We start from the raw sequence: 23654 nt of genomic DNA on the forward strand, positions 1-23654 counted from the left end.
TTTCCCATGGCCATTGATCTACCATGACACTTCCTTCAGCACTCTGGTTCATTCTCCTTGGCCTTCTGCTGCTTGCCAAGACAGCTGTCGAACCAGCACTGCTGAGAATGAGGTTCTGCAGCATGATTGAACCTCCCCTTTAAGAGCTGGAAAGCACCTGTGGCAATGATGACTAGCAATTAGACTGCACCTGAAATTATTTAGTGCTTTGAGTCAAATGCCCCTGAGCTAACTCATTAGCGCTTGATTTAGCACTCCAGGCCTTTCTTTGAGCACGGACGCTTAATTTAGCTTGCATAGAGATTCATTAGCGCATGGCGCTAAATCTCAAACTTTTCAGAAGTTAGCGCCCAGTCCTGAGCTATAATGAATTTCCCTCCCTATGTCTAAAATGAACACTGCAGCTTATCTCTGAAGAGAAATTGGATTGGAGCCTCACCATGCATAGATTTGACACTTTTTAAATCCTGTTTTGCCACATACTCCCATACCATCCAGCTTTTAGGTATTTTACTTTTATCAATATGAGTAAGTTTTTCCTGAATGACTATAACTTACATATTACAGCAGTTGGGAGATTTTTTGTTTGAGACTGTCAAACATTTACTTGTGGATAGAAACCAGAGCTGCACTCCAGCATACCAAAAGGTATACCATTCAGGGTTTGAGGGACAACTCCAAGATGAGCCAATGACTCCAATTAAGTCTGGCTCAAGCTTGGGAGTTGGTAGTTCAGATAGCCACAATAATGCTTCAAGACAAATTGGATGTGCTTCTTCGATGGAGTGACTGAGGTATGTTCACTGATGCAGTATGTAGATGAATGTATGTACTGACTGCATTTGGGATTAACAGCAACTGCACTTGAGCTCCCATTCCCTCAAACCCAGCTCTCATATGGAACCTTTCAGGTTCCTTAACCCTTCATATTACTGATCACAGTAAGCAGCTCCAACTGAATACTAGTTCTGTAATTTTCAATAGAAATCTTGGTTTAGCAAGAGCCCTAATAGAGCTTGTTGCTTAGTGAGGTGTGTTATGAAATGTAAGCTTATGTAAACCTGGTGAGAAACTAGATTCAGAACAATTATCTAGTTCAACTCAAGATCGTGCACTGGTCAAAGGAGACTTGGCAGGTGGCCTAAAGCACCATACTGCGTTTAATCCTTGCTTCACAAAGGCTGTATTCTTGGCTTTTCTTCAGGGCCTAGCTTCAAGTCTGACAAAGTAGGACCTAGCACCAAGTATTCTTCATGTGGGTAACTCTGCCACTGATCTATGCAATGTAAGGCTACATTTACACACACTGGTTGCTGCTCAGGACTTGCTCCTCTGCCTCTTTCAATTTTGACCATTCTGGCCCTACCCTTCTCCTGCATTATTCCACATTCAATACTGCTCCCCTCTGAACTGCAAGCCCTTGACTCCTGCTGCAGTCTCAGATTTTAATTGTTCTTGAACTACCACATTTGCCCCTTCCTTTGGTCATCTTTGCCACCCATAGTAGCAACCCCCACTGTCTTCTGTTCCTAGTAACCATCCTGCCAAGTTTGCTCCTCAGAAGTTAACCTCCCCATCTTTATCTGTTCTCTGAAACATTCTATCCTTCCTATTGCTCATCTCTTCCATTGTTCCTCTGCCTTACAGTGGATCATTAACTCGACCCCTGGTGCACGTTACCCATCGAAAATGTTCAGTGGTCAAGCAAGCGGGTTGGAATTGGAAATGGCAGATTTCAGGAGGCCAAAGCTTCTGCTTGCAATTTAGGGGGGGGGGGGAAAAGAGCAGAGCAGATTTTTTCTAAAAAAAAAGGTGAGAGCCCAACTCTTCACTTTAATTCACATTAACTGCATACAAAACAAAAAAAATGTTGAGGACAGCAAGTAATACCACATTGGCAAAAATGGAAACGTTCCAATTTACAGAATTGTCCCCTTAAATCAGTTCCCAGCTATTTTGAAAATCAGATTCTACTCCTAGCAAGACAACTAGAAAAGGCACAAGTGAGCCAGATAAGAGCAAATCAAAGTGATTTTCCATACTTTGTATATCTTAGATTAAAAATTAAGTTTTCAAACTTATATTCACATCAAATGATACAGATGTCACCTACAGGAAAAGTCTGATACTCAAACTCAAAACCTTCTAAGCTGGGAACTGGCTGCTCATCATCTTGGTCAGTGGGCTGCATTTTGCTTCAATTTCAGTTAGAATGTCAAGCCTTTACCATCTATTGAAACTTGGCTGCACAATAGATTTTAAATTAAACAACTATTTACTATTAACCACAATGGTCTCCACAAATTCTAAAGGAAGGTTATGGGTTAGAAAAGTGAGCAATTTTATCACTGCTGTGCTTGTTTAATATATAAACAGATTAACTGGTTGAATTGTACAAAATGCTACAAAAACCAAAACTAGGTAGTTATAAACGTGTGGGTACAGAGCTTTGTAGTGAATCCTTTAAAGGCAAGTTTCAAAGGAAAGAGAAAGTCAGGTCTCTTTAACAACACTGCCTACTGATATCTGAGATCTGGCCTTCATCTTAGCAATCATAGATGTAAAACCACCAGGTTTTAACCAACCAAAAGAACTGGAAGGAGCTGTCTTAGAATTTATTTTGCTCTGTGTTTCTCTCCAATTTTTTGCATTTTCATATTGAGAATGCAATTGACTTTCAGGACATAGCAAATCTGAAGTTGAAAAGGCAGACAATGTTTTTTCTGGTCTAAAATTCAATGGTGTGAATAAATCAAATGCAGGCTTATCCAGGTTGGTACAAGTGTTTCTCTCGCACAGCACCAATTTACTGTCCGGGCTATAAAACCCACTTTCATAGGTATTCGAATCATCGTCAGAAAGATCACAACTGCCTTTTTTGGGCCTGTCCTCTCTGCTCAGGACAGCCGAGGTTAGTTTCCTTTTAACGGTGCTGATCTCCATTGCAGACTCAGAATCTTCATTCTCTGATAGTACAATGGAAGATAGAGGAGTTTCAGGAAGCTTGAAAACAAAGAGCTCTTTCTTCCTTGATCTTTTTGTCTTTTTTTGAGGCTGTTTTTTTCTATGCTCATCAAGAAATTCATCGACTTTTCTCTTACAAGATCGTAGATTCCTGCAGTTAAAATAGTGCAGTTTAATTTACACTTTTGTCCAAAATAAAGGTCTATACAATCGACAAAAAATAACCTGGAAAACAGAGGTTACTCAAAGTCAGATGTTTGTAATACTGTAAAGCTGTGCATTAAACTGATTTTACAACATTGCTTTTTTTGGTTACAATATAAATTCTACAACCCCACAATTGTGAAAACATCTCTTTAATATGCACCAGGGAGCAATCAGTTATCATTGTCACAGGGTTAATGTGCCATCTACACTTAGTCATTATAAAATAATTCCTCTTTCTATCACGATGTAGGTTGGAAGCCATCAGATGAAATGTTAACTGTAAAACATTCAACCCTCTAAGTGCATTACAGCCTATCATATTTTCTAACGTAACTGCTCTCTCCTCTCCCTTTCTTCCAACTATTAAGCATTTCTAGTAATACTCAATAGGTACTACCAATTCCACTATGCAAAGCCAGAAATGGACTGCTTTACAAAAAAAAATGCAACGTGTTTTTACCAGGATATTTGTTCTATTATAAAAAAAACTTTTGAAGTAACCCCAATTTGAAATAAAAATTTCAGTAGATATAGTATTTAGCACTTTTCTATGATTAAATAATTGGTTCAGATTACTGCCCGACAATCTGGAGAGCAGAGACAAATAAAGACTCAATTCTCTCTTTTTTGAAAAGTTAATTCTGTACTCAAGGTGACGTGCTACAGAACAAATGTCTTCCACTTTTTCAAATCTAGTATCAGCATTAAACACCTTCAGATCAGAAGTCTCATAGCCCAATTTGTTCCCCAAAGCTGTGACCTCTGACAACATCAACATAAGAAATTTAATGCAGACGTTAAGTGTACCCAAAATACATTCCATTTAGGACTAGCGAAGATTCACCAGACTGATACCTGGGATGGCAGAAATGACGTATGAAGAGAGATTGAGTCGATTCGGCTTATATTCGCTAGAGTTTAGAAGAATGAGAGGGGATCTCATTGAGACTTATAAAATTCTAACAGGACTAGATGCAGGAAGGCTGTTCCCGATGGCGGGGGAGTCCAGAACCAGGGATCACAGTCTAAGGATAAGGGGTAAGCTATTTAGGACTGAGATGAGGAGGAATTTCTTCACCCAGAGAGTGGTGAACCTGTGGAATTTTCTACCACACAAGGCAGTTGAGGCCAATTCATTAAATATATTCAAGGAGTTGGATATATTTCTTAAGGCTAAAGGGATATGGGGAGAAAGCAGGGACAGGGTACGGAATTTGGATGATCAGCCATGATCTCATTAAATGGCGGAACAGGCTCGAGGGGCTGAATGGCCTACTCCTATGTTAATCTAATCAGCGAGAGAGAAAAGCCGGTCTGTGGTGGGCTTGAATCCAAGTACCAGAGGTGAAGAACCGCTATAATCATCGCACTGCCCAAGCCCATTAATCCATTTTAATGTGGAAGAGAATCTTGCTCAAATGGCTCATTTTGCCAATTACTGTTTTCAATAAAGAACAGTAAAATAGTTTGTGCAATGGATTAGGATACCCTGTACCCCAGACTAATGGATAAAGTGTACTGGCTGCAGGCAGGGTGGAGGGCAGAAGTGATTGGATAACAAAAGGGACGATGGTGCAAGGCAAAAGGGGATTGTAATGGGAGAACAAACAAAAGATAGGTCCTTGGAAGCGTAAATGGTTACAGCAGAACAGGGAGGGAGGCATGGAAAATCTGTCAGAGGAGAAGGTTGCCGTGGCCCAGGAATGTGGCAGAGAAAGGTTGGTAGATTCCAGGGGTGTGGACCACCCCCGGCCGTGTACCAATAGGGGATTCCCACCCCAAGCACCACTCCAGAACTCCTCCACTCCCAGTGGCTCTGGTGGAGCCATCCTCCGTTACCAGCACCTGCTGTCCAAGAAAATGGGAGAAGATCTAAAGATGTTAAACTCAACGTTAAGGCCGTAAAGTGCCCAACAGAAAGATGAGGTGCTGTTCCTCGAGCTTGCGTTGAGCTACGTTGGAGGCCATGGACAGAGGGGTCAGAGTGGGATGGAGAATTAAAATGGCAAGAGACTGGAAGCTCAAGGTCATGCTTGTGGACTGAATGTAGGTGTTCAGCAAAGCGATCATCCAATCTGCATTTTGTCTCCCCAATGTAGAGGAGACCACATTGTGAGCAGCGAATATAGTACACTAAGTTGAAAGTAGTACAAGTAAATCACTGTTTCGCCTGGAAGGAGTTCTTGGAGCCCTGGATAGTGGGAAGAGAGGTGGTGAAAGGGCATGTGTTGCATCTCCTGCTCTTGGATGGGAAGGTGCTAGGGGAGGGAAGCAAGTGGTGGAAGAGCTGATCAGGGTGTCGCAGAGGGAACAGACCCTTTGAAATACTGAAAGGGTTGGGGAAAATATGTTTGGTGGTGGCATCATAATAGAGGTGGCGGAAAATGATCCGTTGGAGGCTGGTGGGGTGGAAGGCGAGGACAAGGGGGACCCTGTCGTGGTTCTGAGAGGGAGAGGAAGGGGTGAGCGCGGGAAATGGGACGGGCATGGTTGAGGGCCCCATCAACCCATTGAAGGGTAATCCTTGGCTAAAGAAACAGGAAGACATTTCAGAAGCACTGGTATGGAAGGAGGCATCGTCGGAACAGATGCGACAGAGAAACTGGGAGAATTAACCTCTTGTTTCACAGCAAAAGGAAGCTTTACTTTGTAAAAGAAACTGAGGGGTAGAAATGAATGTCAGAATGGTGTGTGTGCATGTCCTCAAATTTACATCAATGATTTAGATTCAGAATCTCAACACGAATGGATCAAATTTTCTCTTACCGCCAAATTGGAAAGTATAATAGAATCAAAAAGCAGCTCAGAAATGATAGAGTAAATTGGACTAAATACGTAAGTGGGCAAAACAATAACAATTACACTTTAGGTGCAAGATAGTGCAAATAGGAAGGAAAAATAAGCAACACACACATTCCCCAAATATTGTTGAAATAGTTAAGAATGAAGCTGATCGAGACCTGGAGTCTTAATAGACTTGACGCTCAACATGTCCGACCAATGCAGAGCGGCAATCAAGAAAGGGAATATAATTTTGAACAGTGTAGTCAATATAGTAGAATATCAGTCAACAATTGAATGCATCTCAGAGGAAGTCATCACACTGCATCTAGGTCTGGTCACAGACACAAAAGAAGAGTCACAAGGCTGATCACTGGCATCAAAGGTCAGAGTTATGAGGAAAGACTGGAGAAACTTGGACTTGTCATCCTGGAAAAGAAATGTCTAAGAGGTGATCTTATCAAAGTATACAAGGTAATTCTGATATATCTGGAATATTACTTTAAGTTGTGAGAGTAAGACAAGAGGACACAGATCAAAACCAGTGAAAGGTCAATTTAGGACAGGTATCAAGAAGGTCTTCACAGAGAGTGATCAACATATGGGATAGACATTAAGGAAGAGTAATGGAGGCAAAAACTCAAAAGCACGTAAATACTTGGATACTGCAATGGGGTGACTAAATTATTTTGCTGGATAGATGAATTTAGATGGGCTGAATGGTCTACCTCATCTATAACTACCATACGATCTATATTCATGTGGCACTAGGTGGTCAAAAATATGGTTCGATCCAGAGTTCACACCAAGACTTTATTGGGTCATGTACCCTTCAGGTTAGACTAAAATCTATTAAAAATAGCAGATTAATTGAAATATAGACTCCAGTCTGGTTCTACATGATGCAGTGAGTCATAAACATTGTTGGGTAGGGAGAGAAAGGGAAGAGAAGAACCTGACTAAGTTTGTTGGTGAAAATTACTTTTACACAGAAAAAAGGAACTCAGAGGAAAACACAATTTCTACCTGTGCAGAAACACATGAGGCCGGGAACACTGTGGAATCCATTTCATAATAACTTTACTCTGAGCAGATGCTCCCACTGATTTCTTCAGGTACCTTACTGGTGACTGAATCTCTCTGCAATTAGAACCATAACAGTCATGAGAAGATTTACCACACACCAAACTCGATTTGAATAAAGCCAACTCCACCACAAATGTGGAAACAATAACCAAAAACAGACCAATATACGAAACAAACTGATGCAAGGTGTAAATATAATGATGACTTTTTGTGTGGTTCCAAGAGAGAACCTACAATCGATGGGTTGGAAAAGCTTGAATTTCAGAGAAAGGGCTCCAGAAAATTTATATCAGTGGCAAAATTAGATGTTTCCCCTTATAAAATTCATAGGAGAATATAAAGAAGAAAAACTCTAAAGATTATGAAATTCCAGATATATTCATTTTTGAAGTTAAGTTGAGCTGGTTCTCTGCATCTGTATCATAGTGGAAAGTAGCACTGTAATATTTGTGTTTATGTAACTAGATCATGTTTGCAAGGTTGTCAGGACAATGCAGTGGAAGATTGTTCATGCAGTTGTGGGGGAAAGAGGAAGAGGAGTAAGAACAAGTCAAATTATGTGGACACACACCTGAGAAACAATGGTAATGAAGTGATTTTTCAATCTATAATGTGACTAAGCAGAAACAGTAAACATCTTAATTAATACACATTTTTGCAACTAATTAAACACAGCATTTTTACCCCACATATCTGACTTTGTATGATGCTTCAAATATCAGAGTAATTCCATTCATACTGGATCTGATAGAAACATTTTCAAATTTAAATAGCGTGTATGCACAGCACTCCAGTCAATATACAATGTATAAAAGGACTTCAGTGCTGCTTTTCTAGACAATATAGATCAGTGCTGCTTTTCTAGGCAATATAGATCAGTGCTGCTTTTCTAGGCAATATAGATCAGTGCTGCTTTTCTAGACAATATAGATCAGCAGACTTTTTGACTCCACTCGGGAACCCAATGCACAATGTTTATGATGCAAGATGTTTGATTGAAACCCAATTTAAAAGGACAGCAGACAAACAGTTCCAGTAATTCAAAAACTGCCTTGAAGAATACTTGCCTTCCATATTTCTGTAGATCACTTCTAGGCAACAAAGGCTTTTTCAAGACCCATTCGTCACAGGATAAAGAGGTAGGATCTGAAAGAGAAACCTATATAAAAATGGAGTTTATAGCAGTTTTATTCCAACCCTATGCTCAACTAAATTTAAATGCAACAAACTTTTGTTAGCCAACAGCGCTTGGAGCATTCCTTAGGAACGGTTTTTGAATTACCAGCAAGTTGAAAAACTAAATGTCAATATCCATTGATGTTACTAAGCACATACAATGCACTAGGGGCAGAATGTGTCATTACCAGTGACCCCTTCCTTATAGCCTTGAATGACAACTAATGTACATTTCATTAGTTCACAGACCCCTTCAAAACAAGTTTTTAAAAACCTGGCATAATTTTACAGGATTACACCCATAGACCTGTCTGCGTAGTGGTAGGTTACCCACATGCTTAATTGTACGAGTTTCTTGGTCAACCTGCCCAACAATTACAGCATGCAGGTATTTTAAAGTCTGAAATATAATTCTCCTTCACTTTAGATATCGGTTGTAAAAGTCAACGTTTTAAACTGATTTTTATCCCCAAAATCAACTTGTGAAATCAAGCCCAGTTTTTAAGGATAACCAAAGTATGGACTCCTGGCATACTCAACTTGCACATTGGTGACTTGAATGGGTTCCTGCATGGAACAATTTGATAAAGAACAATGACTGTAGAATGTCTTGGGCATGGCCAGCATCTTCATTTTAGAAGTGACAATGAAACTACAATCAATCTTGCAAATTCCCCTCACCCTCTGTGTGGGTGAATTTTAGGCTCTTATTGAGCACAAACCCATGCTACAGCCACTATTTGCAGTAGCAGAGGAAGGAAAAGGGGAGAAAATCATATTCTGTCACAGCAGCAGCACAGTGGAACACCAACACATTGAGACATCATTTCTTACCATTTTAACCCTACTCTTCAGGTCCAGATAGGACCACTAACCACTACCCACCCCAGCCACAGTCTGTTCGCCCTCCTACCATCTGGAAGACGCTACAGATGCATTCGCACCCGTACGACCAGATTTAGGAACAGCTTCTTTCCCAGGGCTGTCATCCTACTGAACTCCACAAATAAACACTAAAGCCTGCACATCTGCCAATGCACTTTATTATGGTCATATTTATGCTAATATACTGCAAGCCAAATGTATAAATGTATGTTGAATGTTTAAGTGTCCTAATCCAAATTGTACACTCTCGGGAGCCGCAAGCCTACATTTCGTTGTACTGCACTTGTGCACTAACAATGACAATAAAAGTTGATTTGATTTGATTTGATAGTAAAATGTCCCATGGTGCTTCACAGGAACGTTATCAAATAAAATTTGACACCAAGCAATGTAAGGAGATATTAGGGCAGAGGAGGGGTAGGTTTTAAGGAGCACCTTAAATGACAGTGAGGTAGAGAGGCGGAGAGGTTCAGGGAAGGAATTCCAGAGCTTAGGACCCAAGTAGCTGAAGGCACACTGCCAATGGCAGAGCAGTGAAAATCAGGAATGCGCAAGAGGCCAGACTTAGAAGAGCGCAGAGATCAGCTTGCACATCTCTCCCCAATTTATGTGGTGATCTGCCACCACTTTAAATCAAGGCCCATTGGAGGTCAGTTCATGAAAATTAAATCCATTTCACACCCATATGCAGTGTTGATTTTATAATGTTCGGTGAACAATGATGCTTTATGTTGCTTCATTACATGAAAGAGAAGTATTACCCCACCCCATTTAGAATGCACGTCAATATGCAATCAAGTTATTAGAATAAATGCCAGCAGAAAATTTAAATCACAAAGCTTCAACTAAGTAATCCGCTTATAAATGCATATTTTTGAAATGCAATATTTAATTTGTACCGAAAATCCTCAATTTTCCATACACCAACGTAAACCACTAAGGTTTATCATTTATAATGCAAACTGAGATAGCACTGTAATTATTCTTTAATACTCATGCAAATATGATGCCATTTTTCAAGGACAGCTAGTGCATATTATTTTGAAAGTGCATCAATGGCATCTTTCCAAACATATTAGTCATTATCTCTTAGTTCAACATGCTTTATCTGACATGGTTCATTTTTCTGATTACTTTAATAGCAAAATACCAAGCAATAATTAAACTCCAAGATTTTCAATTTACTATTCAGAGTTGAAACTTTAAATATCTAATTGGATTACAACTCACGGGACGCAGGAAAATCTGGGTCTACAGCATCACCAGAACGCGAGAGGTCACCCCCTTTATATTTGGGGGGTGACAAGGAGATTGTCATTGGCAGCAGTGGAGAAGTGCATTTAGAAGAAGAGACAATCCAGGAACACAGAATTGGAAAAAGTTTCAAACATTAAAATGACAGCAGGCTCACACCACCATTAATGAAATGATGGATAATATGAAATATTATGAAAAATATTATCCATCATAGATGAAATGCAATGGTACAAATGCTGCCTTACTGGCACATATGCATACACTGTATATTACATACAATCAGCATTTAAGGAAAGATTGCAAAAATGCATCAGCCTACCATAAGGTTTTTTCTTGCCTGATGCACATCCCCTTTTCCTGGTTTCCCTTTGATTTACTACTTTCCAAAACATCTCCGAGCAGGCCTCACAGGTGACTGTTTCTCTGTAATCCTCTCCAGAGTTAGTCGAGACAGCATCACCACAGGATAATTCAAAACGTTCTTCTTCATTCCCATCACTGTTCTTGGGGCTTGAGCCCACTATTTGGAGAATTGATTGCCTTACAGTAGAGAAAGGAGTCTCAGTGTAGGACTTCAAGTTTTCTTCAGCTTTCCCTGGAAATGTGTTACATTTCACATTAGGTCTTTTGGCAGGAAGGCTTGCAGTTTCAGCTGGGCTGCTGCAGATTCTAGTGATGGCTGTGTCACTGTTGCTATTCCTTAGCATTACATGCTCAGATAGGATGGAACACTCCATTTTAAGGACATCTTCAGAGGCATTTTTTGGGTTATTTTGGAGGAAATTCTGCAATGCTAGGTGGTTGTACAAATCTTTATGTATAGTGGTGGGAGCACAACGGTTCTCCCTCGGTGCTATTTTTTCAACTTTTTCTTTGTTGCCAAGCAGAGAATTATACCTACAAGAAGAATACAAATATAAAACAGAGTAAACGAGGCACACATTTTTCACGACAGTAAAATAAGTTTATAATTCAATTATTGCTCCGTTTCCATTTATAAATAAATGTATCTTGCCAGCTTGGCAATTACTAACTGGTGCCATAAGATACTTCAAGGATGCTTAAATTCAAAGTGAAAAAGAGTGGAGAGCGTAATAAAGCCATGAATTACACTGAATCTGCATGGTACATAAAACAGAGTGCAATACCAGTTTTTGCAGTAGTGGAATACAGCCAGTCAAATTGCTTTTGAAGAGAAATTTCTTCAAAAGCAAGTCTACATACATGCCATTGTCTTGCTATGTTTCCTAATCAGAACGACTGTTCTAGAATTGTACACAAGTACCTGAGGCATGACTATAGCTGACATAAGGCAGTGACTGAATGAATGGATAATGAGCATCAGAACCCAAATATATTTCTCTTGTGCTTAACAAGGACTACTCCCATAAGCAAGTCCACTTTCCCTACAGGAGAAAATGTGATCTTGTAACATCTAATAATGTAGCATTGTCCAGGGATTGAACAGAACATGTAATTTGCTCACTGGAATTGACACAAGCCTCCTTATGTTCGCCTAAATGTCAAATAGCAGAAGAATAAACACTGTGACTTAAGCTATAAATTACTAACCGGGTTTAATGTAAAAAGATTAAAACAGCAGAAGAAAATCAATACAGGTTCATTTACAGTGATTTTAAACTTACACTTCCAGTTCTTATGAAAATAAGATGCAACATTTTGCTAACTCTCCTAATACCACCAAACCTGGACAAGTTCAACAGTTCTCTATTTTCCCCTCAGACTCAACACAATCATATTATTATTATTCATATCTCATTAGATGAAAAGAACTCACATTTATATAGCACCTTTAATGTGAAGAAATGCCCAAGACATTTCAAAATAACTAAGCCAGGAGTGGTGACCATATTCTTGGTCAAAGAGATGGGTTTTGAGAAGGTTGCTAAGGTGGGGGGGGAGAGAGGAAGAAGAGAGGGAGGGCGGAGAAAGAGGTTCGTGAGAAGTTACGTAGAGTAGGACCATGGTACTCAAATGCTATGCCAAACAGTGGTGGGGCAAAATGGGAGAGGATGCACAGGAGGAATGGAGTGTTTGAGAGAGGGAGGTGAATACATGGCTAGACGTTAGGGAGGTTGCGGCCATGGAAGGAATTAAAGATGGGTGTGGAGATGAGATGCCAATGTACGTCAGCAAGAACGGGGTAATGGGTGAATAGGACTTGGAGCAACACAATATTTGCGAAGTTTTGGAGAGAAACTGCAGAGAGAGAGTTGAAGGCTAGAATGGAGGAAGGAGAGGAGGTTGGGGGTGAGGAAGAATAAGAAAGTAAGAACACAGCTGTATGATGGACTCTATCTCAGAGACTAAGAAACCCATGAGCTCCCCGTGCTTGGTGTTTGTGATGAAGTTGAGGGGGGATGGGAAAAGGGGTTAAAGTAGATCATTGGTTATGAAAAACAAAAAAAGGAGCTTGAGGTTACCTTGCCCTTCAAGATGATTCTGAAGCAGGTGGTTTTCGCTGTAGAGAGCAAAACACCATAATGCTTGGTTTGGTTAAACAAGATCTGCTAATGAACAGTTAGGCCAGTTGTTCGCCAGGTTAAGTTTGAGTTTGCACCCATTTTACTTCAGGAAGAGAAGATGGAGACTCTACTGGGATGGGAAACAGTGATTATTTTGCAAGGTACAAGGACAAAAATAAAGGCTAGGGAGCAGTTAATCAAGTCGACAATAGCAGAGATTTTGAGATGAATGTAGGACTAAAGACAAGGGGGTTGGGAATTTATGAACAAGGTTGTAAGAGTCCTGGAGGGGAGGGGAACAGGAGTTATTTTCCATGGGCAGATAGCAAGAATAGTGGTACTGTGGTAGAGTATGGGAATGTGGGTGGTAAGAGAGATGAAGAAGTGGTCAGTGATAGCCTTGTCAGAGATCGAGATATTAGGTGCAGAGAGGCCATGAAGATGTCAAGAGTGGCCAGGTATATGGTATGGGAAATGTATACATGGGGTGAAATTGAGGGGGATGGAGTGGTGAAGTTAGAGAGCTAGGGGACCGGAGATAGAGATTGGGATCAGCAAAGATGTTAAGTCACTTAATACAGAGGGTAACAGAGGAGGGAAGACATCCCAGAGGAAGTCAGCATGGGTGTGGAAAACAACAAGGCACAAAATGATAATCTTCCAAATAAAACTTGCATTTTATGAAGTGGTCACGGCCATGTTATTGTGAAACATTTACAGGGGAACCTTTTGAGATAAAAGAGCATCTTATCTCTGGTTTCAGATTTTTTTGAATGTGTAAAACATATTTTTCTTTAGATACAATGTATGCCTGTACACTGTAGCAAGAAAGCATGGCACATGAACTGTTAAATTGTGGTGTACAGCAAGTCTACCAATTGTAGCGACAAAAAAAACCGAGTTTCAGCAGGCCACATGCTGAGGTTGCTGCAGAGGCTGTTTTTGAACAGACCAAGACATAAATTATTGCCTTTGTACCAAATTTTAATTACTTTGGAAAGAAACAGAATGGCAAAATCGACAGCAAAGTTTTGCCTCTACTGCTGCATGATGTCATGTGAATGCAGAAAGTGCACAACCTGGCTTTTTTGCTCATTATATCCAGAATCTTCTGGGTTCCCGAAGCTCAGTTGCCACAAACATGAAAGTAAAATCTTCAGTGGACCTCACATCCTACAGTTCAATTTTATGTTTCATATTATATGCTCTTCCTTGGCCATCGTTCAGCACACACTCAGCTCTTGTCTACGCAGCTTTGATTACTGATGGTGATGCATTCCAGTAAAACATGTCCAGGCAGATAAACATAACAACTTAATTACTTTGCAAAATACTAAAAAGTGACAGGCGACTGGAAGCTCAGGGTCACGCTTACGGACTGAACGGAGGTGTTCCGCAAAGCGGTCACCCAATCTGCATTTGGTCGCCCCAATGTAAAGGAGACCGCATCGTGAGCAGCGAATACAGTATACTAAATTGCAAGTACAACAATTAAATCGCTGTTTCACCTGGAAGGAGTGTTTGGGGACCTGGACAGTGGGAAGGGAGGAGGTAAAATGGCAGGTGTTGCATCTCCTGCACTTGCACAGGAAGGTGCCGTGGGAAGGGGAAGGGGTTTTGGAAGTGATAGAGGAGCGGTCCCTTCAGAATGCTGACAGGGGAGGGGAGGAGATGATGTGTTTGGTGGTGGGATCATGCTGGAGGTGGCGGAAATGTCGGAGGATGATCCGTTTAATGTGGGCGCTGGTGGGGTGAAAGGTGAGGACAAGGGGAATGCTATCGTGGTTCTGGGAGGGAGGGGAAGGCGAGAGCAGAAGTGCGGGAAATGGAACAGATACAGTCGCGGGCCATGTCAACCACGGTAATGGGGAATCCTCAGTTGAGGAAAAAGGAAGACATATCGGAAGCACTAGTATGGAAGGTGGCATCGTCAGAGCAGATGCGGCAGAGACGGAGAAACTGGGAGAATGGAATAAAGTGCTTACAGGAAGCGGAGTTGGAGGAAGTGTAGTCCAGGTAGCTGTGGGAGTCAGTGGGCTTAGAGTGGATGTTTGATAGCCTATCCCCATAAATGGAGATAGAGAAGTCGAGGAAGGGAAGGGAAGAGTCGGAGATGGACCATGTGAAGGTGAGGGAAGGGTGGAAATTGGAAGCAAAGTGAATGAAATTTTCTAGTTTAGGGCTAGAGCAGGAAACGGCACCGACATAGTTATCAATGTACTGGAAAAAGAAGTAAGGGAGAGGACCCGAGTAGGACTGGAACAAAGAGTGTTCCACATATCCCAAGAAAAGGCAGGCATAGCTAGGGCCCATGTGGGTTCTCATAGCAACACCTTTAATTTGGAGGAAGTGAGTAGAGTCAAAGGAAAAGTTGTTCAATGCAAGAACAAGTTTAGCCAGGCGGACGAGGGTGGTGGTGGATGGGGACTGGTTGGACCTCTACCCTCAGGCTGTCCTGGTGGGGGATGGAGGTGTAGAGGGATTGGACGTCCATGGTAAAAAGGAGACAGTTGGGGCCAGGAAACTGTTAAAGTGATGAAGGGCGTCGGAGGAGTCGCGAATGTAGGTGGGAAGAGACTGGACAGGGGGAGAAAAAAAGTCGCGATAGGAAGAGATAAGTTCCGTGGGGCAAGAACAAGCTGAAATGATGGGTCTAGCAGGTCAGCCCTGTTTGTGGATCTTGGGAAGGAGGTAGAGGCGGGCTGTGTGGGGTTTGTGGTCTATGAGGTTGACAGCCATGGAGGGAAGATCTCCAGAGGAGATGAGGTCAGTGACAGTCTTGGAAACAATGGCTTGATGTTTGGTAGTGGGGTCCAGGGGCAGGTGTCAGAGAGTTGGCGTTCAGTCTCCGCACGGTAGAGGTCGGTTTGCCAAACAACAACAGCACCACCCTTGTCAGCAGGTTTAATGACAATGTTAGGGTTGGATCAGAGATAACAGAGTGCTGCAAGTTCAGAAGGAGGTAGGTTGGAGTGAGTGAAGGGAGCAGAGAAATTGAGACGGCTGATGTTGCGCCGGCAGTTAGCAATGAAAAGATCTAGAGAGGGCAGAGGGCGGGGTCCAGGTAAAAAGAGAATTCTGAAAGCGGGAGAATGGGTCCACCATGCGGTGGGGAAGACTCCTGGCCAAAGAAGTGGGCACGGAGACAAAGGCGATGGAAAAAGAGCTCGGCATTGTGCCGAGCTGGAAATTCATTGAGATGGGGGCGTAAAGGGATGAAGCTCAGGCCTTTGCTGAGGACTAATTGTTCGGGTTCAGAGAGGGGAATGTCAGAGGGGACAGTGAAAACACAGCAGGGGGTGAGATTGGAAGAAGGGATGGGGTCAGAGGAAAGTGATGGGGAAGGTGGTTCCGGAGGGGTGTTGGTGTCCAAGAGTTGTTGAAGCTTGCGATACTTGACATCCGAAAGGAAAAAAAAGTTTTTTGTTGAAGCGCCAAATGAAGCGAAGGATGAAACGGAACCGTGGACCAGGACAGCTTTGAGATAGAGTGCGTTGGTGCTGCTGAAGAGAGGTCGAGAGTGTTCATGTGGCGACACATGGCGTTGAGCGTGGATCTCGGGATGTGGCGAGAGCAGTAGTTCGAGGAACAGTGAATATCTCATGAGCCCTAACTTTGTTTAATAACCTCTTGTGTGGTACCTTATCAAATGCCTTCTGAAAATCCAAATACACCACATCCACTGGTTCCCCCTTAGCTATTCTGCTAGTTACAACCTCAAAAAACTCCAACAGATTTGTCAAACACGATTTCCCTTTCATAAATCAGTGTTGACTCTGCCCAATCCTATTATGATTTTCTAAGTGCCCTGTTACCATGTCCTTAATAATAGATTGTAGCATTTTCCTTACTACTGATATCAGGCTAACTGGTCTGTAGTTCCCCGTTTTCTCTCTCCCTCCTTTCTTAAAAATAGTGGGGTTACATTTGCTACCTCATAATCCGCAGGAACTGTTCTATAATCTATGGAATTTTGCAAAATGACAACCAATGCATCCACTATCTCTATAGCCAACTCTTTCAAAACCCTAGGATGTAGGCCATCAGGTCCAGTGGATTTATCAGCTTTCAGTCCCATTAATTTCTCCAAACTACTTTTATCCAATACTAATAGCTTTCAGTTCCTCATTCTCGCTAGACCCTTGGTTCTCCACCATTTCTGGGAAGCTTTTTGCGTCTTCTTCCAAAGACAGACACAAAGTATTTGTTTAATTTCTCTGCCACTTCCTTATTCCCCATTATAATTTCTCCTGTGTCAGCCACATTTACTTTAGTTAATCTTTTCCTTTTTATATACCTATAGAAGCTTTTACAATCTGTTTTTATGTCTCTCGCTAGTTTACTCTCATTTTCTATTTTCCCTTTATCAATTTCTTGGTCCTCCTTTGCTGAATTCTAAAATCCTCAGGCTTACTACTCTTTTTGGCAGCATTACAAACCCCTTCCTTTGTTCTAATACTATCTTTAACTTCTCTTGTTAGCCATGGTTGGATTACTTTTCTTGTGGGGTTTTTGTGCCTTAAAGGGAATGTATATGTGTTGTAAATTATGTCAGAGTGTTATACAGCACAGAAAGAGGCCCTTCGGCCCATCGTGTCTGTGCTGGCCATCAAGCCCGGTCTATTCTAACACCATTTTCCAGCACTTGGTCCGTAGCCTTGTATGCTATGGCGTTTCAAGTGCTCATCTAAATGCTTCTTGAATGGTGTTAGGCTTCCTGCCTCTACCACCCTTTCAGGCAGTTAGTTCCAGATTCCAACCACCATCTGGGTGAAAAAGTTTTTCCTCAAATCCCCTCTCCCTTACCTTGAAACTATGCCCGCTGGTTATTGACCCCTCTACTAAAGGGGAAAAGTTCCTTTCTATCTACCCTATCTATGCCCCCCATAATCTTGTACACCTCAATCAGGTCCCCCCGCAGCATTCTCTGCTCTAAGGAAAACAACCCCAGCTTGTCCAGTTTCTCTTCTGAAACACTCCAGCCCAGGTAACATCCTGGTGAATGTCCTCTGCACCCTCTCCAATGCAATCACATCCTTCCTATATAGTGTGGCGACCAGAACTGCACACAGTATTGCAGCTGTGGCCTAACTAGCGTTTTGTACAGCACAATCATAACCTCCCTGCTCTTATATTCTATGCCTCGGCTAATGAAGGCAAGTATCCCATATGCCTTTTTAACCACCTTATCTAACTGTCCTGTTGCCTTCAGGGATCTATGTACATGCACACCAAGGTCCGTCTGATCCTCTGTCCTTCCTAGGGTCCTACCATTCATTGTGTATTCCCTTGCCTTGTTAGTCCTCCCAAAATGCATCACCTCACACTTTTCAGGGTTAAATTCCATTTGCCACTATTCTGCCCATCTGACCAACCCGTCTATATCGTCCTGTAGCCTGAGGCTTCCCTCCTCGCTATTTACCACTCCACCAATTTTTGTGTCATCTGCAAACTTACTGATAATACCTACTACGTTCATATCTAAATCATTAATGTACACTACAAACAGCAAGGGACCCAGCACCGATCCCTGCGGTACACCACTGGACACAGGCTTCCAGTCACAAAAACAACCTTCGACCATCACCCTTTGCCTCCTGCCACTAAGCCAATTTTGGAATGTGTCAAATTTCCCTGGATCCCATGGGCTCTTACCTTCTGACCAGTCTCCCATGCAGGACTTTGTCAAAAGCTGTACTGAAGTCCATGTAGACTACATCAACTGCACTACCCTCATCCACACACCTAGTCACCCCCTCGAAAAATTTAATCAAATTGGTTAGACATGATCTCCCCGACAAAGCTATGCTGACTATCCTTGATTAATCCTTGCCTCTCCAAGTGGAGACTAATTCTGTCCCTCAGATTTTTTTCCAATAATTTCCCTACCACTGATGTTAGGCTCACTGGCCTGTAATTTCCTGGTTTATCCCTACCACCCTTCTTGAATAATGGTACTACGTTAGCTGTCCTCCAGTCCTTTGGCACCTCCCCAGAAATCTCCTCCCTTGCCTCACACAGCAGCCTGGGATACATCTCGTCTGGGCCTGGGGATTTATCCACTTTTAAGCCCGCTAAAACCGCTAGTACCTCCTCCCTCTCAATGCTAATTTGTTCAAGTATATCACAATCCCCCTGCCTGATTTCTATGCCTGTATCGTCCTTCTACATAGTGAACACAGATGCAAAATATTCATTTAAAACCTCACCGACATCTTCCGGCTTTACACACAGATTGCCACTTTGGTCCCTAATGGGCCCTACTCTTTCCCTAGTTATCCTCTTGCCTTAATATACTTATAAAACACCATGGGATTTTCCTTTATTTTGCCCGCCAGTGTTTTTTCATGCCCCCTCTTTGCTCTCCTAATTTCTTTAAGTACCCCCTACACTTCCTATAACTCCTCTAGGGCTTCCACTGATTTTAGTTCTTTGTATCTGCCAAAAGCCTCCCTTTTTCCGAATCCATTCTTGTATATCCCTTGACATCCAGGGTTCCCTGGACTTGTTGGTCCCACCTTTGACCTTTATGGGAACATATTGACGCTGTACTCTCTCTATTTCCTTTCTGAATGACTCCCACTGCTCTGATGTGGATTTTCCTACAAGTAGCTGATCCCAGTCCACTTTGGCCAGATCCTGCCTTATCATATTAAAATCGGCCTTCCCCCAATTTAGAACCTTTATTTCCGGTCTATCTTTGTCCTTTTCCACGACTACCTTAAATCTCACCGAATTGTGGTCACGGTCACCAGAATGCTCTCCTGACATTTCTACCACTTGCCCGGCTACATTCCCTAGAATTAGGTCCAGTACCGCCCTCTCTCTTGTAGGACTTTCCACATGCTGGCTCAAAAAGCTCTCCGGGATGCACTTTAAGAATTCCGCACCTTCTAAGCCTTTCACACTCTGACTATCCCAGTTAATATTGGGGAAGTTGAAATCCCCTACTATTATTACCCTAATAGTTCTACACTTCTCTGAGATTTGCATACATATCTGTTCCTCTATCTCCTCCTGACTGTTTGGGGGCCTATAGTACTCTCCCTGCAAAGTGCTTGCCCCCTTTTTGTTTTTAAGTTCTACTCATATGGCCTCATTAGAGGAACCTGCTAAGATATCATCCCTCCTTACAGCAGTAATTGACTCCTTGATTAATATTGCGACACCCCCCTCTGTCTCGCCTGAAGATTCTATACCCCGGAATATTGAGCTGCCAGTCCTGCCCCTCCCTCAACCATGTCTCTGTGATAGCAACAATATCATACTCCCATGTGTTCATCATCACCTTCAATTCATCTACCTTACTCGCAAGACTCCTTGCATTAAAATTAATGCCATCCAGCCTTGCCATACTCCCTCGTGCCTTTACATATTTGCTCTGCCTTCCAGGCTGACTTGTTTTTTCCTCTATATTTGGCTGTGCATCACCCCCTACTATAGTTCCCACTCCGTATCCCAGTCCCCCTGCCAGGTTAGTTTCAACCCCACCCCCCCAACAGCACCAGCAAACCTCCTGCAAGGATGTTGGTCCTGTTCCAGTTCAGGTGCAACCCGTCCGACTTGTACAGGTCCCACCTTCCCCAGAAACAGACCCAGTGATCCAGGAAACTAAAGCACTCCCTCCTGCACCAACTCATTAGCCACACATTCATCTGCTCTATCCTCCTATTCCTATACTCACTAGCACATGGCACCAGGAGTAATCCAGAGATTACAACCTTTGAGGTCCTGCTTTTTAATCTGCTACCTAGCTCCCTAAATTCTTGTTGCAGGACCTCATCCCTTTTGCTACCTATGTTGTTGGTACCAATGTGAACCACGACCTCTGACTGTTCGCCCTCCCCCTTCAGAATGCCCTGCAGCCGTTCAGTGACATCCTTGACCCTGGCACCAGGGAGACAACATACCATCCTGGAGTCACGTCTGCGGCCGCAGAAACGCCTGTCTGCACCTCTCGCTAATCGAGTCTCCTACCACTGTTGCCCTTCCACTCTTACTCCTCCCCCCCCTTGTGCAGCTGAGCCACCCACAGTGCCGTAAACTTGGCTCTGGCTACACTCCCCAGAGGAACTGTCACTTTCACCGTTTTCCAACACAGAAAAATGGTTGTTGAGTAAGATGCACTTGGGGCTTTCCTGACTACCTGCCTGCCCCCCTTCTGATTGGTGGTCTCCCATTCCCTCTCTGACAGCACTTTCTTAAGCTGCGGGGTGGCCACGTCTAAAAACGTGCTATCCACGTAACTCTCAGCCTCGCGGATGCACCTCAGTGCCTCCAGCTGACACTCGAGCTCCGAAAACCAGATCTCAAGTTGGCCAAATCATTGGCACTTACTGCACATGTGGTCATCCTGACTGCAAGAAGTGTCTAGGAATTCTCACATACTGCAGGCCGTACAACACATGGGACTGAGGTTATTAATTAACCCTTTCTCATTGCACAATACTAGATCTAAAATAGCCTGTTCCCTAGTTGGTTCCTCAACATACTGATCTAGAAAATCTAGTCATCTTTTATTTCTTAACTTGTCCCATTACCATCAAGCCTCTTGTCTTTAACCACGCCTGCCTTTCATCCTGTCACAGACTTCCCTTTTGTTCTTTCCTCCCCTCCTCCCTTTCTGCACTTGTATATCTGTTACTTCTCTAACTTTTTTGAAACGTCAACTCTGTTTCTCTCTCCTCTATGCTGCTTGACCTGCTGAGTGTTTGCAGCATTTTCTGTTTTTACTTCAGGTTTCCAGCATCCGCAGTATTTTGCTATTGTATTCATTACTTTGCAATTGGCCAACTACAATTTAGATAATTGTACTCTAGGTAGCTTGCGTTCCTAGTGTCTTGTTACAACGAAACACTGGAAATTAACCAATGCGCTGCACCAAACAAAAATATGTTTTGCAAAAAATATATATAAATAAAGGAAACGCTTACAATTCTTGGAAGGAACGCTCCACCTCCAGCTGGCTCAGGGTGTCGCTTTGCCGTGAGGTCCAAGCGAAGCAGTCGGCACTGCCGGGCCGCCGCTGGTGTTTCCGCATCGTCTTCACGTCACAGAGCGCGGCTCGAGCACAGTGCAGCACAGCATCTTGCAGCAGCCCGGGACAAGCGCTCGGTCCGTCGCCCGGGAGCCACCCAGTACGACCCGGGACAAGCGCTCGGTCCGCAGCCACCCAGCACGACCCGGGACAAGCGCTCGGTCCGCAGCCCGGGAGCCACCCAACACGGCCCAGGAGAAGCGCTCGGTCCCGAGCACGGCCCGGGAAAAAACGCTCCGTTCACAGCCTGGGAACCGAGCGCACGCTATATTCGAACTTGCGCGCTGCGCCTCCCTGCCTCGCTGATTGGGCCAGGCCGCTGTCGATCACACGCACTTGTCCTATAGCAGCGAGGCAGGGACCCTTGTTCCGGTTGTTTGAATCGGTGGCCGGTTGGTGAAATATTTCCACGCTTTCTCTCTGGCAAGAGTGTTAATAAAAAAAAACAAAATCGATTACACGGAAACAGGTCGCACGCCGTCTGCGTCGGTGTTTATCTTTCACACCAACAACATAGCAGTGATGGCAGTGAGCATAAAACCTCTCCAAAACTACCCAGGGGTGATCAAATCCCGGCAAGAAATACTCCTTCAGCTCCTTTCAAATATTAAAAACGGGCTGCTGCTGTGAATGTGGAGCCATTTTATTTGTGGGGCCGAATGGTTTTGGGGATGCACCTGCTGGGATTACCTGTGCAGATTTCTTGAGTTCTGCTGGACTTGGTGTTGTACCAATGCCTTTTGCTTCCAAATCCAATTTCAAATGGCCGGTGCTGCTATAAAACGATGCCAAAAAGCTAACTAAAATCTTTTAACCAATTTTAAGTGTAATTTTACATCAGCAATGGATTCCACAGTAAGGGAAAGAGCAACAACAATTTGAATTTATATAGCACCTTTTAATGTAAAACGTCCCAAGGTGCTTCACATAAGCGTTATAAAACAAAAACTGACACAGCCACATAAGGAGACATTAGGACAGGAAGAGATGAGTTTTAAGGAGCATCTTAAAGGAGGCGGGAGAGGTTTATGGAGGGAGTTCCAGAGCTTAGGGCCGAGCCAGCTGATGGTGGAGCGTTGGAAATCGGGGATGCGCAAGAGGACAGAATTGGAGGAACGCAGAGATCCCAGTAGGTTGTCGGGCTGGAGGAGATTACAGAGATAGGGAGGGACGAGGTCATGGAGGGATTTGAACACAGGGATGAAAATTTTAAAATCGGGTCCTTGCTGGACTGGGAGTCATTGTACCTCAGACTGCTCCACATTAAACTGCATCTGCCACCTATCTGCCCATTCACTAACCCACCAATGACTTCGTGAACTTACTTACAATCTCATTACTAGTTGTCAAACCTCCTATTTTTGTGTCAAATGCAAAATTTCAGATTGCGCTCCCGATGCCCAAATCCGAATAGTCTACATGTAAGGAGAAGAAAAGTGGGCACACGCTGACACCTGGGGTAACCACTTCTAACCTTCCTCCATATGAACAGGAGTAGGCCATTTCAGCCCCCTCGCGCCTGTTCCATCATTCAATTATATCTTGGCTGATCTTTATCTTAACTCCATCTACCCGTCTTGGTTCCGTAACCCTTAACACCATTACCTAACAAAAGTCCATCAATCTCAGTTTTGAAATTGACCTCTAGTCTCAACAGCTTTTTGGGAGGTAGAGTTCCAATATTCCACTTGCCTTTATGTGAAAAAGTGCTTTCTGACATCGCCACTGAACGGCTTAGCTCTAATCTTAAGGTTATGCCTCCTTGTTCTGGACTC

The 23654-nt window shown here is 43.1% G+C and overlaps 1 protein-coding gene across 1 annotated transcript; it reads right to left on the reverse strand.

The window, feature by feature from the left end:
* Positions 1–619: 619 nt before the first annotated feature.
* Positions 620–22396, reverse strand: LOC147120078 (uncharacterized). Its single transcript, XM_085985618.1, is given in 6 exon segments — positions 620–3115; positions 6979–7092; positions 8106–8184; positions 10676–11253; positions 21776–21900; positions 21903–22396. Coding segments are annotated over 6 exon segments (1545 nt in total). The 5' UTR covers positions 21930–22396; the 3' UTR covers positions 620–2493.
* Between the last annotated feature and the right edge of the window lie 1258 nt (positions 22397–23654).

Source organism: Somniosus microcephalus, chromosome 4, assembly GCF_052327205.1.
Source record: "Somniosus microcephalus isolate GS21.2 chromosome 4, FLI_Smic_1.0, whole genome shotgun sequence".
Lineage (NCBI taxonomy): Eukaryota > Metazoa > Chordata > Chondrichthyes > Squaliformes > Somniosidae > Somniosus > Somniosus microcephalus.